General features: G+C 35.6%; 1 protein-coding gene and 1 pseudogene across 1 annotated transcript in view; one reads left to right on the top strand and one right to left on the bottom strand.

Moving 5' to 3' along the window:
- The window catches only part of Cdkl5 (cyclin dependent kinase like 5), a 150803-nt gene that overhangs the window by 34664 nt on the left and 98481 nt on the right, over positions 1–17658 (bottom strand). Inside the window, exons 6-10 of the mRNA XM_010643652.2 lie at positions 14704–14824; positions 12351–12410; positions 9173–9263; positions 6692–6881; positions 774–854 (exon numbers count right to left, since the gene is read on the bottom strand). Of these exons, the coding sequence (XP_010641954.1) occupies positions 774–854; positions 6692–6881; positions 9173–9263; positions 12351–12410; positions 14704–14824 (543 nt within the window). The remainder of the gene's footprint in view (positions 1–773; positions 855–6691; positions 6882–9172; positions 9264–12350; positions 12411–14703; positions 14825–17658) is intronic.
- Positions 9606–10070, top strand: LOC117284724 (annotated as a pseudogene).

Raw genomic sequence — 17658 nt, 5'->3', positions numbered from 1 at the left:
TTGACTGGATGGACATAAAACAAAATTGATCTATTTACAAGTGTCTTTTTGAAGGTCTACTAGCAAACCACAAACATTTGCTTATGCACTTATTGGCTGCAATGAAAACTGGGAAAATATGAAAAATAGTGCTCACTTAAGGGGTTCACTGTCTACTAGGGAAGAAAAACTTGAATAAAGAAATTTGAGGATATTTTCAGTAGTTCAGAGCAAGAACTCTTCTGGACTAGAGGGCTAGCATGAGGAGGAACACTCAGGTCTCAGTGGTAGAAGTGATCCCGACATGTTTAAAGAGCCAGAAAGAGCAGTCTGAGAAAGGTCAAGTTAGAAAAGAAGAAAAATTAGATTCACTGATTAATTCTATATAGCCTATGAGAGCTTGTAAATATATAAAAATTGTTTAATATTTTTCCCTTCAACATTCAAGATTTATTTTATAACTTATGCTTGAGCTGTTCTTGGGCATTAACAAATTTTTATTATCCTGTCCATTTTAGGAAACTAAAGATCTCATGCCCCTGTCTAGTTGAACTATGACACTACCAGATCCTGTAATTTTAAATATTACATATGTCTTAACAAGACATAATCTGTCATATTCACCATTGTGTGCCTACTGACAAAATACTTAATTCATAAACACAGTCCCTCATTACCATTATGTGTCTACAAGCATAATATTTAATTCATGAAAGTAGGTAATGATCACACATAGACACAAAAAAATCCATAAACTAAAGGCTATTTGTTATACAGATATAAACTTCTCCTACCTTCATCAGGTCAAGTAAAACACTATTTAAAATTCCAAGGTATCTTCTCTCCAATGACTGTGGATGGTTAACAGCTGGAAACTGTAAGGATAACACAATAGGAATGTCAGCATTTGGGGATGGTATAGTGGCTTGTATCTAGATGTCCCCCCCTAAAGCCTCATACAGTCATAGATGGGAGTTTCCAAGGTGGCTGGATTAGGGTGTGTGAATGTGGATTAAGGGTGTGATACTAGGATGAAGGGTATGGATAATGGAAGCCCCATCCTGGGTATGAGTGGCACCAATCAATAGGTTTGTAGCCTGGATGGAATATATAGGGACAGAAAGAAGGCAGGCTTGCTGCTGCTGCTTGATGCTTCACTGTCTCCTGCCTGCTTTGACATGGACTGTTTCTCCTCTTCCAGGCCACTCTGCATTAGAGCCAGTCGACTATGGACTTAAGATATCTACAACTGTGAATTGAAATAAACCTTTCCTTCTTTAACTTGTGGGTGTCAGGTATTTTGTCTCAGCAATGAGAAAAGTAACTAAGACAGAAAGATATATTGTGCACAGGCCTATGAGAGAGGCAGAAGGGAGCAGCTGAGCAAAAGTTAATGTTCTAGTGCCATTCAAAGTCAAAATCATATTTGTATATTACTTTTTATATCTTTGTATTATAGCTATGAATTAACAGGACTGGATATTAAATAACAGAAACTCTGGTGAACTATGAAACTTAAATCTAGGCATATAATACTAAGGAATGTAAAATAAAATATAAAAGTCAGAAACTCTATTTATACAGGATATAGAATATTGTCTTCTTAGTTTAGTTCCAAACAGTTTATATAGAATGCCTGTTTATACAGATAATTCTTTTTTTTTCCCCAGACAATTCTTAATTACTGATGGTAACTTGGGATGTAACATAAGGAACATGATATAATATCATGTAAGATTTTTATGGTACTTTTACAGCAGCATAACATTTACAACTGAAAATAGAGGAGAAAAATGCAGCAAGAGGCCTGTAAGACCATAGAAGTAAAACTAAGTGAATTCTGATACTGGTTGCATTATTTCATTCATTCATTCATTCATTCATTCATTCATTTTTTTAGATAGTATCTCACTATGTAGTACAAGTTAACCTGGAACTTGCTATGGAGCTAGGCTTGAACTTGCAAACCTTCTGCCTCTGCCTCCCAAGTCCTAGGATTACAGGTACATGCCATTGTACTTGCCTTGTATTATTGCTTTCAATGTAATACTTTTAATGACCTGTTTTCAAATCTTTCCTTTTTGGGTTGATTTTTAAAAATTTGCTTTTGCAGCTTAACAAATACATGTTTTAAAAAGATGAGGAAAAGATTCAAGGTTGTTTAAATGTTCTATCCTTTCCTCTGCCAATTTACACTTGGTCATACTTGAGTAGAGGTTGAAGCATTGGGTAGTATGACTAGCAGAGCCCAATGTCAAATGTGAGGGCTAGTTTCCTTCTAATATACATTTCCTCTGTATCAACATAAGAACATTTCAAAGTACTAAAATCCTTAAATATGCTAAATAAGTAGAAAGGAGGACTAATGACGTAGGTATTTAGGGAGTAATTATGACAGCATCTGTACACTGTGCTTGGTAGGGCAGGAGATATAGAATATACCCGAGTAGGAGCTAAGCCTTGCACTTGAGGAATCCATTGTCTCGTTGGGAAAGCAATCAGTGCCAAACTGTGGAGCTGTACAGTCTGATGGAAGCTCAGAGAAAGGAGACAGTGGCAGTTTGTGGCTATAGAAGAATGAACTGGTAGGTAATATTTGAATTAGGCTTTAAAAGATAAGAAAAATATGAAGATAGGGAAAAGTAGGACAGTACATTCCAGACAGAGGAAGATGGAACAATGTGAGTATAACAAAGATGTATAGGCAAAAAAGCTAAAACTGATTTCTTAGGGAAGCAATCCTAGGTCAGGCATTTTAGGTATTATTATCCCTTAAAGACATAAAAAATTATATCAGAAAGTTCAAGTAACTGATTAAAGCAAAATTACATAATTAACAAGCAGTAGAACTAGCATTTGCACCCAGGCCTGTGATGTAAACCCACACTCTAAACTGAGGCACTTCTCCTAAGGAGGGTACAGAAGTTCCTTTGATGTTGCTGGAGCGCTAGATATCAGCCCAAAGAAAGAAACCTGCTCTGCCATGATAAAAGACCCTACCCCAGTACATTTTAATTAACATTTTACTTCTGAGTTCTATCTTATGCTACCAGATACTATTCCCTTTTATTTTCCCAGAAATAACATTTCACTGATAAGAAAATTAATATTCAAAGTCAAAGGGTATTAGAAATATTAGAATAAAATGATCAAGCAAACTCCTAACTTAAAAATTTACTTATATGCTTTTGAATGAACTCTTACTATTCTAACATCAGATTAATTCAATAAATAGTCAAAACAAGCACAGAAGTTTAAGGCATATCCCAGTCAGTAGTTTGTTTTCTTTCCTAATCACTTAGCTAATACAATAAAATAAGAGTATCTCTTTACTAAGCACTGCTCTGGGCATTTTATATACAACATTTCATTTTCACAACAACCTCATTAGGTGATACCCCTGCCCCATCACCAAGTTACACACAAAAAACAGAAGCACATATGGTAAAAGAACTTTTTGAGGCCCTTCAAGTAATAAATATGGAGCTAGGCTTTGAACTCTCCCAGTCTTTTATTTTTTTTCCAAATAATGCATACAATTACAGCAACATTTAGTGGATTTTTCAGTCTCTTCATAAGGGGATCCAAACGCCTATCACACTGATTAGTTCCTGGTGACCATATGGCTCACAGCAAATACAGCTCACAGGCCCTGTATGCTTACTTATCTGTTGCAGACATTCTTAAGTGATAGCATAGGGAAAAATTTTCTCTCAAAAGATGTTAAACCTCTAAAGACACTGAATTAACTTAAAACACCACAAACATTTTCAGACTAAAATGTTAACATATAAAGGTTTACAAAAATCAAAGTGTCATGGAAGTAGCAATTTCCCTGAAGAACATTTATAGGCAGCACTGTTTAATGGAGAGGTCTGTGAACAAACAGGACCACAGACAAATGAGGAAAAGACAGCCTTCACATGGCCTCTCCATTCTAAATCTATTCCACTGTATTCTTCAATATCCATTTAAAATTTCAAATCCCCATAAACCCTTTCTAATGAATCCTCAACTATGATTTTTACTTTCCAGAATGTTTGACATGGTCACAGTCTTTCGAAACAATAATGGGATATATTAGAAAACAGTACAAATAAGTAAATAATGCAGTACTTTTTATTACATGATTTCCTATAAATTGTATTGTTTTAATTATTTCAGTATGAAAGTCTAAATTCTGCAGCTAGTTTAGAAGCTATTATGAATCCCAGGTACATGTCAGATCTGCTTATATTCTCTTCAGAGAATCCATCATGGAGCCACTTTAACCAGGCCAAGAAGTCACCGAGTAGACCAAACTTAACTAAAGTTCTAGCAGTTGAGATGAACTATTCAATGTTATTCAACCTAGCAGGCACTTTTCTAAGAGTGCCACAAATGCAATGGTAAACAGAACAGTCCATTTCCTCAAGAAATTAATTAGTCCAGTGAGGATACATATTTGCAACCAGTAACTTAAAAGAGAATGCAATGGGTGCTATAAAAAAAGTGACTAGAGTGCTATGGGAACTCAGAAGAAGTTACCTACTGAGCCTGGGATAGTCTAGAAGGGCTTCATGGAGAGAGAAGATTGGGTCTGAGTCTGAGTAAGTATTGGGAGCACCACAGAAATGGAAAGGAAGCATTGCAGAAGCTACAGGTAAAGAAAATGATGGAAGGGAAATGTGGCCCAAGAAAAAGGGATAGGGGAGGGATAGGCTAGAGAGCTAAGAACAAGGGGTCTTTAATGCTCCCCTCTCAGTTGTTTAAACTTTATCAATACTCCCATAGAAGTTTTGAAACAAAAAGGAGATAGAATTAAATGCATGGCTGGAGAAATGTGAAAAGACTTAACCTTAAGGGAAGACAGATACTGTTCAAGAGATCAGTTTGGGAGCAAATGCCTATAGTTTAGGTGAAGGCAATGACAGTGAGAGGATTCGACATGGAGAGAAAAGAAATAAAACTGAGCTTAAGTGTTGATGTCACAGATTGGCTTGATAAATCACTCAGCAGATGTGTTTCTGTATTCAATGCTTCAAGTACAGCATTAACACAGACAATGTCTGTCCTCCGGGAACTTATATGCTAGTGGGGGATAGCTAGGCATTGATAATTAACAAGTAAATAAATTGATGAAATAATTCCATCATATTGTGGTAAGTGGTATGATAGACAAAAAGAAGAGTGCCATGAGGGGAACAGGAAGGAGGGCTGGGGGAGACAGTATAAAGGGTGGCCAGATGGAGGAGGCATTGTATCAGTTGAGATTTACAAAATGAGGAAGGACCATACCTGGGAGGAACCTTTCCCAAAGAAGCCAAAGTCCTAAACACATAAAGCTTGAAAAACCTTACAATGTTTAAGAAAGCCAAAGAACAGGCAAGAGTGCTGAGGATTTAGAAAGGGAAGGGAATGGAGATAAGTATGAGGCAAGGTTAGGGAGCCAGAGAGCCTGGACTGGATTAGGCAAGGTCTCATAGGTTATAGGCAAAGAATTTTGAATGATTTTCAGTGAAAGAAATTCAGTAATTATGACCTACTTTATTTGTGAATAATAGACTTTCTTCTAGATTGAAGGCAAGTCCTATTTATTGTCATATTTTCTACATCTAGTATGACAAATGTTCAATGACTCTTGAACTAACCTATTCCACCACATGTGGTATTTGTACCCTAATTGATGCCACAAATTTGGACAATTTTTGGCTTACAAAGACAAAAAGAAAAAGAAAAATCTACCTGAGATAATTCAGGCACTTTGGAAAGAAAGAAAGAAGATGGTAGAGAAACACACCTTGGATCAATCCATTTCCTCCACATCCATTAAACCCAGCCGGAGCTGGGGCTGTACTGGGCACTCATGTATGGACGCTGGTATCCTCCAAAGGGAAATTAACTGAGGTCCAAAGAGTCAAAGAAAAAAAATCAAAGTGTTTTGCCAATGGCAGGAAAACATGGTTTGAAAAATATGTATTTAAGAGAAAGAAAGGAAGTGATGGCAAGATTATTTTGTAGTCCCCATAATGACCACCAAGTGACATGCTGGCCCAAAAGAGTGCTTGACAACTTTTAAAGAGTCATGTTTGGGGTAAATGGATAAGAGAAGCAGCCTATAACTCACTGGCCACTATACTGAATTGGTCCTGTAGGCTAAATATTTCTCATTTCAGGAAACTTTAGACTTTCTAAGATGCTTTTAAGCATATTCTCAGAAAACATGCTTTATACAAAGTGATCAAGTTCAGGAAAGACAACATGGTGATCTGAAAAGAAAACTTGATGTTTCACTGTGAATAGACAAGAAATTGCTAGAACAAGAATCTTTAAGCTTGCACAATACAAGCATTTATGGCCCTTTTCAAATCACTACAAATGTGCTTGCTCAAGCAGCAGTCATTCATACATTTTGTATCTTTGGGGATGCTTAATGTTGTAGATAAGGAGTCTAAAATAACCAAGATTAGAATATAATAATGCATATGCTAAAAGAGATTTTGAAAAATTAGAATTTACAAATTAGCAGCTCCCACTTTCAAATTCTGGCTGCTTTTTAAATTCATAAATAATATATAAGACTCAGGAATAAAATATTATAGTAAGGATTAATAAACCTTTTAATGGGAAAAGAAACAATATTCACAGGATAGCTTAGCAGTCCACTGTGCAATGAATAATGAGTTAAATACTCCTGCACTGATTCCATTTCAGGTCTAGCAAAACCTCTTACCCGGAGCCCGTGGAACCGAGGATTACTGTAGAAGAGCTTCATCTGCTCAGATGGAAGTGGTCCTAGCACCTTCTGAATAGTAAAGAGTTGGTCAATTTCGCTTTCTCCAGGAAATAAGGGCTGTCCATCACTAAGCTCCCCAAGAATACAGCCCACTGACCACATGTCTACAGACTTCCCATAGGGAGCTCTGAAAAGCAAAGGAAGAGATTATCTTGGCAAGTGAAGAAATACAAGGTCTTAATAATTTGCAAATTATTCTGAAGAGATTCATGTTTTGAAGCATATTTGTGTATTTAAGGATTTAAAAAAGTGAGATTGAGAATAAGAAAACATGGACATCCAAGTAAAAATTCAGAACACAAGTGAATAAACCAACACTAATAAAGATATCAGTTTAATAACAATTTTTATTTAGTACACACAAGTTTGAAAAGTGAGTATAACTTCAACACAAATGTCTTAATAAACCCTAATATTTAGTGCACATGTCTGATTAACAATATTTTACTTGGGGGATAAAATGTTCCTAAGAAATGTATTTTCTAAGTAATTATATTTTAGCTCTGTCAGAAAAGTTACATTTTAATCAATTTTTTGAGCTCAGCCTACTAAAATGTACTACTGACTTACACGTCTCCTTAAATAAATACTGAATTAACCTTTGATTACTTAGCATCACAGTTTCCAATAGCTAAGACAGTGGTAAGTTCTATTATATTAATTACTTTAACATAATTGTACTGTATATACACAGGGCTCTGATAACTATTTCCCTTAAACATTTTTTAGTTTACTAGGGGTTTATAGCTCACGTGTAGGATCTGAGTTTATCTGAGGGCTTTAAAAGGAGAGCTGCTGTTACAAATCGAGGCCATCATAAAAATCTAGGTATCCCCCAAACAATGTTAGATCTACACCCCACTATCTACAGCCTTAAACCAAACTGTTTGTGCTAGATTAAGAAACCATCCAAGCTTTAAGAAGAGAAAGCCACAATAAAATATCTGTAAAAGAATATGGAATGAAATTCTAGAATGGCATAACAATATAATAGTAATATGAAAGTGTCAAACGAAAGCACATTATACATAATGTTTCTAGTATAACAAATCACTGCGACTATATGTCAGTATTTTATTTCTCTCTCATTGTAACAATACATCATTTCATTTATCTCATTTCCTTCCCATAAAAACCTAAGAACGATGAGGTAACTTCATTTAGATATTTTTCGAGCTTGCTAGGGAAGGTGGGCTACTGATCTTTCTTTCATAGTTGAGAGAAACAAAACATTTTCCATGGTACTAGGTGGAGAAACCTAGGGAAAATGCCCACATCCCCACAACAAGCTATTTTCCTTCTACCATCTGATTTGAATAATTTATGCAGCTGGAACTATTTTGAATGTCAAGGACAAAGCCCTGAGAATGTATAAAAATGCAAATTCTTAACATAAAACCAAATATCAACTGATTTAAATGGAATTTTTATACAAATAATATGGCTGTTCAACTACTACTTGACAATCACTCAATTAGTAATATTCAATTTAGCTCAAATTTGTTTTTTGCACCCATTATTTCTGGCAGCTACCACACATTTCTAAACATAACTTCAGTCTTCCAATAGGTATTATTAGGCAGCAAATACTTTCTGAAGATTATTGCACAAAGTGGATGGTTGTGGAGGTGCTGCTGAAAAAATATCAATGCAGTGCTAAACTGAATAGTCACTTATTATCAAAAAGGATTTACACTGTTCAGAGGAAAAATGGCAATTGGTTCCATATTTATCCCAAGTGTCTAGCAAGAGATACCTGATAAATATTTGGTAAGTATTTGAATGAATGAGTGAATGAATAGATAAGCCAGACTGTCAAACTCTGAGAATATTTCACATTCCTAATGTGGAAGATTATTAGCAAGAATTCCTTCCATTTCTGTATGCATGTGGCTTCTGCAGTGAGGCACTATCACTTCCCCCACCAATAGATGGGATTTACTTCTCCATACCTTGAATCAGGGTTTGGCTATAAAATAAACTTTGGCCAGATGCAAAAGCCATACTGTTTCACACTTGGAAACCACCTTTCCTTTGGGGCTTATGTTCTTGCTGAATTTTCCCACTGTCACACTTAAAACATGCGCCAGCCTACTGAAAGTCCCTAGGGATGAAAGATGCTCGGTCCCAGCTGAGGGCCCCCATATCAACCAGCTTTCAGATGACCTTCCAGCAGACTAACTACATGAGGGACTCCAAGATAGACTAGAAGAACTATCAAGTTGAATGCAAATTACTGACTCAGAATCCTGAGCAATTAAGTGGTGCTTGTTTCCCATCATTTCATTTGTAGGTGGTTTGTTATACTGAATATATAACTGACATATTTAATTGATGTTCTTATTTTCTATCAGTGAACAAAAGCCAACGATAAAGAATCAATAGATGTGTAGAGTTTATTCTCAGACAGTAACTCACCCAAGTAAGAGTTCTGGGGATCGATACCACCTGGTGGCCACATACTCTGTATAATTAGCATTATTGCCCTCTGACAGATTCCGTGCAAAACCTGAAAAAATAATTTCATGTTGGCAAAATATTTCAAAAGAACAGAACATCAAAACAACATAATGACTGATACTGAATGGAATGGGCTGTTTACTAATAGTGTGTCCCTGTTATTTTTAAAAGTTCATATGTTAATTAAAATATACAATGTATTTATTACAAACCCAGTTTCTTTCCTATGCTAAAGAAATCCACACTCCATGGTTTTCTAAGCACTCAAAACATATTTTAAAATCGGCTCTCCTAAAAATGAAAACCTCAAGGACGCACTGATGGGCTCAGCTTCACAATCATGGTTCAGATTTCCTTCTGGGCTTCTACATCTGAAATGGCATGAACATCCATGTGGTTCCCCACGGCCTATCTTAGTATATGTGATGCCAGAGTGAGCACTCTCCAGGGCCTGTAGCGGGTTCCAGGCATTTTCATCTCCCACCTGGTATATGGGGCCCTGGCTGAGAGTACAGGGCTGTTGGCAGTCAGTGATAACATCCTTGAGGTCAATGGCACTGAGATGGCTGGGAAGACTTTGGACCAAATGATGAACATGATGGTTGCAACCAGTGCAATAATGTAATACAAGGTGCATCTAAGGCCTCTGACAGGGCGACAATGCCAATGACAGCAGTGACCCAGTCCTTGAGACCCAGACTCCCTGCTTCAATGAGCTGTCTCGGGGGCCTCCATGATTGGACCTGCATCCTGGCTGCCTACTTTCTGGTGCCTGTAGTCCCCATATAGTCAAGAACAGGCCAGCTTTGGCTGGGGAAGTGGCATACAAGTTGATGGTAGTGGCTTCAGCCTCTGACAGGCAAGAAGGATGCAGCCCCTTGCCACTCAAGGCTGCTGGGACATGAAAGGGACTTCCCACTGGAAGGTTTTAGCTTGCTCACAGGGCCTTCTTAGCCTGGGCAACATTAAAGATTTTCTAAAATTAAAAAAATACAGACCTCAGAAATAAACTGAAATCCTCCCTATAGCTGGAAGTCAAACTAGCATCTCATTAGTTTGATGGTCATTAATTCTACTATACATAGTATTTATCTGCTTACTTTTGGTCAGCAGTTCCACCCATTATACTGTAAACAATTAACAGTCAGTAGTGATGGAAACGAAGCAGGATAAAATTACTGTCATCTAATACCTGAGAAGTACATGGGGAATCTTTATTATCTTGTAGATTCACACGTGAATTCTGTCCTCCACTCTTTCAAGACATTTTTAGGGTCACAGTATAGCCACAAGTGAGGCAACAGGATAAATTAATTACCCATCTAACCTACCAAGTGCAATATAGGTTCATTATAATAGTTACAGAAAACTGAAACATTAAAGTTAAGAGCTAAAAACTGACATTTGTGTCAGTTCTGAAAAGTGGCAGAGTTTCCTAAAATAAAACAGCAAGAAACAAAAACAGCCAGAGCAAAAACCCAAACCCTTAACTTCAGTTAATTAATATATGTTTGTGAGACATGCTCTGAAGAAATATTTATATTTCTGAATGGGATTCTTTGAACCAGACAAAGAATCTGTATGCACTGAAAAGGAAAGCAATTAGGTAGCCTTTCTTAGGGATGCACACACAGGACACAGAAAAGCACATGTGGTACTGCCCAGAGGAACTCCCTGCTCATTTTAATCAGTCTTTTTCTAAATAAATAATGCTAGACTAGGAGGTTTCTTTGTCTCTTATTAACCATTCTATAAGCATTTCTTTTGTATTTATAACCTGCTTTATAAATTTCAGTAACCTTGGAATTTAAGCAGATCTATGGCCCATAGTAAATGGTGTATAAGGTGCGCAAAGTCTCTGTGTTGGGTGGGATTTATACTTAAGAATAGGAAGTCAACACTGTTCCTGAAAATCATAATGCTAAGGTAATGCTAGAAATGCCAAGATAAAATCTTTCACATACAGTATTCAATATTTCACTTTTCTTTTCCTAATTCTTTAAAAATAGGCTAGAGATAGACTTCCTTACATTGGTTTTTTGTTTTTTGTTTTGTTTTTTTTTTTTATACCGGGGATTGAACTCGGGTCCTTGTGCTTGCAAGGCAGGCCACCGAACCGCTGAGCTAAATCCCCAGCTCCTTATAATGTTTTTTATCAAAAATTATGAAGAAAATTTAAAAAAATTTAGGCCAAGCAGGTTCATAATATTTAAATTCTTAGAAAATATTTAGTGAAAACAGTTACTTCTAATCCCTACACTGGGCAAAATTGGTCATTCTACAAAGCAAATTCTTACGATGCTCTATTCCTCACTTGTGCTATCCATCTGGGTACTAATCGAATCTAACTCTGTGTATGATAAGAAGATGAATTCTTAGTTATATGTGAAGGTTTACATTGTACTTGTAATACATGAAATAAACAAATTTTAAAAATCAAATTGCTATATTTTAGCATATAGATTAGGTAAAACTATAATTTCAAAAAATGACCCATGCACTTAACATCCTCAGTTATGATTTTAAAACTTTTCCACAGTATTTTAACTGTTTAACACTACTTAATACAAAGTTATCTATATAGGAGATAATACATATATTTTTTTGTTTACTAGGAGACAGTATAATTTAAAAAACAACTATACATTCAATCCAGAGCTGGAATATCACATATCAGTTACCAATCTCATTCACTGAATATTTAACAGTTCATAAATGGAAGTATTTTAAAAATGATTTTGACCTTATACATATATAATCATCATACAGACCCAGTACAAATGTTTACATATTCAGGTATATCTTTAGTAGTTATGACGAAACTCAAAACAATTTTTAAAATATTTCATCCTACTCCAAAGAGGAGTCATTAGATACTGGGCATATACATGTATTTACTTTACTTTTCATTAAACAAATACTGAATGATGGATTTTTAAAAACTGTACATAGTACTCTACAGAGCAGAGAAAGCAGTATTCTTCCAGCAATCAATTTTTCACCATGTGTCAAAAGAACTTTCCTCTGCTAATTTAACTCAACATAAAAATTACATTTAAAATGCCTTTTAAAATCCACCTATGTGTTACCTTAAATTAACTCTGTAAGTAGCAGGACACAATTTCTCTTAACTTACCAAAGTCGCACAGTTTCAGAACATCATTGTGGCTGATTAAGAGATTTTCTGGTTTTATATCTAGAGTATGAAGATTAAAAAACAATTAATATAAATGTTTTATTGACAATGCTACATCACTATAATGGCATGTAATATGTAGGCCACAGTTTAAAAAATCCCTGTAAGTCTTTAAAATTTATTTTTAGGTTTTACTGTACGAGGGATAAAATGCAAAGCCTGGAGCATGCTGGGCAAGAGCTCTATCATTTAGCCACATTCTCCAGCCCGTATTTAACTCTTAAAGACATTATCAGTTGGATTTCTGATAAGAATTTAAGAATGACCAAATCTAGGCCAGCATATTTTGAAAAACTATTTTTACTTTATAAAATATTAAATTTTTGCAGATAGAATATATTTACAGCCACAAGATATCTTTAAAAAAAAACACTGAGAGTTAAGTAGCTAGCATATTTACTGGAAGAAAAAAATCCAAGAAAGGTTTTCTGTATAACTGCTATATTTAAACATGTCTCTTTAGCGTGTCTGTGTGGTCTATAATTACCAATGCATAACTCTGAAGCTATACTATGAGTCAAGTTAGGATTTCTAATTTTTTCCCATGGATCTTTTGAAGATGTGATAGTTGAAGGGTAGAAACTTGAAGAAAATACAATTGAATTTGCCTTTTGAAAGGCATCTTGCAATTCTATTTTTATTTGTTTGTTTATTTTTTGACCGGGGATTGAACTCGGGCCCTTGCACTTGGGAGGCAGGCAGCAGAACCACTGAGCCAAACCCCCAGCCCATTGCAATTCTATTTTTAGATAACAGTAATCATCATCTATACCATATGGTGAAGCTGGAAGTGGACAAAGGGCAGGGGTAGTGAAATTTGTAGATTTCAGAATCATGGTTTCTACCACTAATTCACAGCAACAGATTCACTACAAATTTAAGTCAGTTTCATGATAGAGATGCAGCTTACTCAGCTTTCCATTAATATCCTCAAAGATAATATGGCCTATTATTGAAATCATTACCCTAGACACTAGATATCCAGTTGACTTAAAAGATCTATCCATACCACTGACAATATTGTAAAGTAACTGCTATTAGTCAAATGAAAGACAACTACTAACTCTAGAAATAGTAGAAGTTGGTACTCTTTGTAGGACCTTTAAGCTTTTCTTAAAAGTTAGATTACTTTTAAGGTGATATCCTTGTGCATCTTTATAGCTAAATTAAATATAACATTCATTTATCTGATAATTTAAAAAGTAAGGGGCATTGCATCATTTTCTGATAAACAACTTTTAGCTTCATCCTTATACCACTTTGTGTCCCACTACTGAACTCTGCATTGCAAAAGAGATTACTAGGTGAAGATACATAGAATAGAGTCAAAGATGATGCAGAGCAAATAATTTCCTTTTCATTGCTATAAACCAGTGACTTCATGGCAGTTAAAACAACTTAAGACATTTTATAATCACGGCCTATGTGCTAGGTAGATCATGCCCAAAACCTGCAGACAATGAGCACTTTTCACTAATGGATGAATGAGTGGGGAAAATCAGGAGGTGAAAATATATACTGAAGATTGTTGCCCTAAATAGGAATGAAATATGAGTGCCAATGGGGGCCAATGACTTAAGGACCATCTATAAAGCCTGATCCTAAGTTGATTTACATTACTTGGTTCACTTGTAGGACAAAAAGGCTATGGAAATCATCCATTTGCTACCCTACCTCCATCCCAAAGAAACTCCAAAATTTGCAATTATTGAATACTTCTATATGACTAGATGTTTCTCTGGTTCAAAGTGGATCTGGTTATATAAAGAGATCTCACCATGTAATATCCAAATATATTTATGATACATCCTTGTGGTACAAAAGGATTTGGAGGGCAAATAACTTCTCAATCCCATACTTTCTTTTTTTTTTCAAATCATAAAAGATACTTATTTATAGCCGGGAGTGGTGGTGCACGCCTGTCATCCCAGCATTTGGGAGGCTGAGGCAGGAGGATCGCTGTGAGTTCAAGACCAGCCTGGGTTACATAGTGAGTCCCAGGTCAGTCTCAACTACATAGTGAGACCCTGACACAAAAAAAAACCCAAAAAAAGTTATTTACTTACTTATTTATTGAGTTTATTGCTACATTTTAGGTATAGTACAATTACATTCATCATTGGGATCTTGTAGCTTTACATGACAGGTCTTGGTTGTCATTTTTTCCCCTTACCCCTGCCCTCAATCCCATATTTTCAAAAGCTATTTAAATAGAAACATTCTAAAGACAGCAAATATTTTAGTTTTATTTTATGTTTCTTTAGTATTTCCATTTAATAAATTCCATACTCACCTCTGTGGACAATATCGTTCTTATGGCACCAATGAATAGCTTTGATTAGTTGATAGATATAGCTTTTTACTTTGTCAGGTGGTACTCCATTTGGCATTTCTTCCAGCAATTCAAGCATATTCTAAAAGTTAAACAGAAAGCCATTATTCTCCAAAAGTAGATAGGCCCATAAATTATATATAATTTTAAAAGGCACCCTGGATAACAATGCATCCAATACATAGTATGCTATTTTTTTGTTTGTTTTGCATTTCACCTACAACTTAGGTCATGGTGAACTAGGATACTGTATTAAATCAGTTTTCTTTTGTGAGAAATTCCATTTTCACTGCTCCTCTATGCTGCCCCAAATAATCGTGTGTAATTTTACTACACCTAAAGACACCTAAGCATCTTTTTTAGAATAATTTAAAGAGAAAAACATTACAAAGTAAAGATATGACACTGTAATCTATAAAGTATCATTTTCACAGTGTACTGTGTATCTTTCACAGACTTTAGTCAACTCAATTTCTGTGAGTGACTTGGATAAATATTCTTTTTTTCTAGTCACAGTCTTGGTAAGTTGCCTAGGCTAGTCTTGAACTCTTGGGCTCAAGTGATCCTCCTGTCTCAGTCCCTAAACTAGCAGGGATTACAAGTGTGTCATTGCACCTGGCTAATATTCTTAAAAAGAGGGAGCAGGGATTTAATTCAGTGGTTCTGCTCCTGCCTCGCAAGTGCAAGGACCCGAGTTTGATCCCCAGTACAAAAAAAAAAACTTAAAAAGAAAAAGACCCCTAAGATTAGAAAAAATACATTTAGTACAAAAACTAAAACAGGCTAGAAAGTACTGCTGAAACGAAAATCTACATACTCTGAACAATTTAATATTCAAAACTTTTACTTAGGAGCCATAAATCATTTTAAAATTCAGGCAAAAATTTTTTCAATGTGCAATTTGTTTATTTATTTACTTACTTATTTTGGGGGGGTTACCAGGGACCTCGGGACCTTACGCAGCACCACTGAGCTAAATCCCTGGCAAACTTGCAACTTTTGATAGCAATTTCCACTGAATTTCAAAATTAACCAAACATTCTCCGTTTTCTCTGCAAAGCACACTGAGTAGGGTCCATAGCACAATCATAGCTTATCACCTGTAGACAACCCCCTAGGACAGCAGTTGTCAAAGTGTGGCCTGAGGTCCTACAGGCCCATGAAGCCAAACTGTATTGATCATAGCACTCAGATTTTGCCTTTTTCACTGTGTTATCATTTACACTGGTGAGACAAAGCAACAATGAGTAAACTATTGGCACCTTATGAAGAACTGGACCCTCACTGTTATAAGTACAAAACAAGAGTTTTAGTGAAGGATGTCCTTGATGAAACAATGAAAATAGTACTTTTACTAAATTTCCAATCGGAAAACACATCTTGTCAAGAATTCACACAACAAAATATAGATAACACATACAGCACACCCACTGCACATGTGCCATCTGAACTATGACTCTCTTGAGGCACAGCACTTGAGTGACTGTAATACAAGCTGAACTATCTCATTTTTGTGCAACACTTTTTTATTTGAAAGAATGGTTGACACATAAACTTATTTATGGTAACAGTAATGGGTTTATCATTGTTATTTTTAAATGAATTTTTTTTCAGTGCCAGGGATTGAACCCGATGCCTTGCATGTGACAGCAGTCTATAAATGGAGTCACTTCTACCAGCCTAAAAACTGGTGTTGCCTCATGTGTGTAAATACCGAATCGTTTCTCTAGTGTGAAGAACTGAAAGTGTAAATAAGGACTAAAAGGTGTAACAGATAATTTGAAATAGGAAGAAACGATGGAAAGTGGAAGGGAAAATGGGAGGGGTAGGGGAAAAGAAAAATGGGAAGGAATTAACATGAGAAAAATAAAAAATGGAAAAAAGTCTTTGTAGATAGGAAGGGGTGGAGGGATTGATGGGAGGGCAGGGGAAAGGGGAAAAAATAAGAACCAAGATGGATTATGTAAAGGTGCAAATTTCCAATGATGAATGTCACTACATTGTATACCTTAAATGTACCAATAAAATTAATTTTAAAAAGAACTGGTGTTGCCTCATAATTTTGTTCTTACCAAACCATGTACTCATGAAGAATCACTTGTATTTATTCACATACCTATTTATAACAGATGTACTTGTTTTTTTAAAAAATAATCACATCAAGCAATGAAAAAATGTTTTTAGTTTTAAAAGAGGGCTGCCATTTATAAGAAAACAAAGTTGAGTACTTTGAAAGACTTAATAACGGAAAGCCACAAAACATATTATTGTCTAATCAAAGGTAAGTCAAACATCTATAAAACACTGGCAAGGGACAGAGGCTAGTGATTATGATAAATATTGAAAGAGTCTGTGAGATTGTTTTGCAAGTGTTTCTCAGCATTTGCTTCTCCTGTAGAGCTACATTATGGGTATGATGTATGTACAAAATATCAATCAGAACTTCAATCAGAAGAGCAACAAGCAAAAGACCTTGACCTATTGCTAAAGCTCAGTACATATATATTTAAGTTAAATTAAATTGTTTAATATTTAGATCTTTAATCCATTTGGATTTTAATTTAGTGCATGGCGAAAGATAAGGGTCTAATTTTAATCTGTGGCAGGTTGATATCCAGTTTTTCCAACACCATTTATTAAAGAGGCTATCTTTCCTCCACTGAGGATGGTGAGCTCCTTTGTTGAAGATGAGGTAGCTGAGTACATCTGCATTTGTTTTTGTGTCTTCCAGTCTGTTCCATTGATCCTCAGGCCTATTTCTTTGCCAGTACCATGCTGTTTTTATCACAGTGGCTTTGTAGTATAGTTTCAAATTGGGAATTGTTACACCTGGTGCCATGTGACTGTTGCCTATAATGGCTTTTGCTATTCTAGGTCTCCTATGGTTCCAAACGAATTTTTGAATTCTTTTTCCTA

The sequence above is a fragment of the Fukomys damarensis genome, unplaced genomic scaffold (genome assembly GCF_012274545.1).
Source record: "Fukomys damarensis isolate Sample0158 unplaced genomic scaffold, DMR_v1.0_HiC HiC_scaffold_39, whole genome shotgun sequence".
Classification (NCBI taxonomy): Eukaryota; Metazoa; Chordata; class Mammalia; order Rodentia; family Bathyergidae; genus Fukomys; species Fukomys damarensis.
The sequence above is the reverse complement of the archived record's forward strand: the minus strand, read 5'-3'. Positions and strand labels throughout refer to the sequence as shown.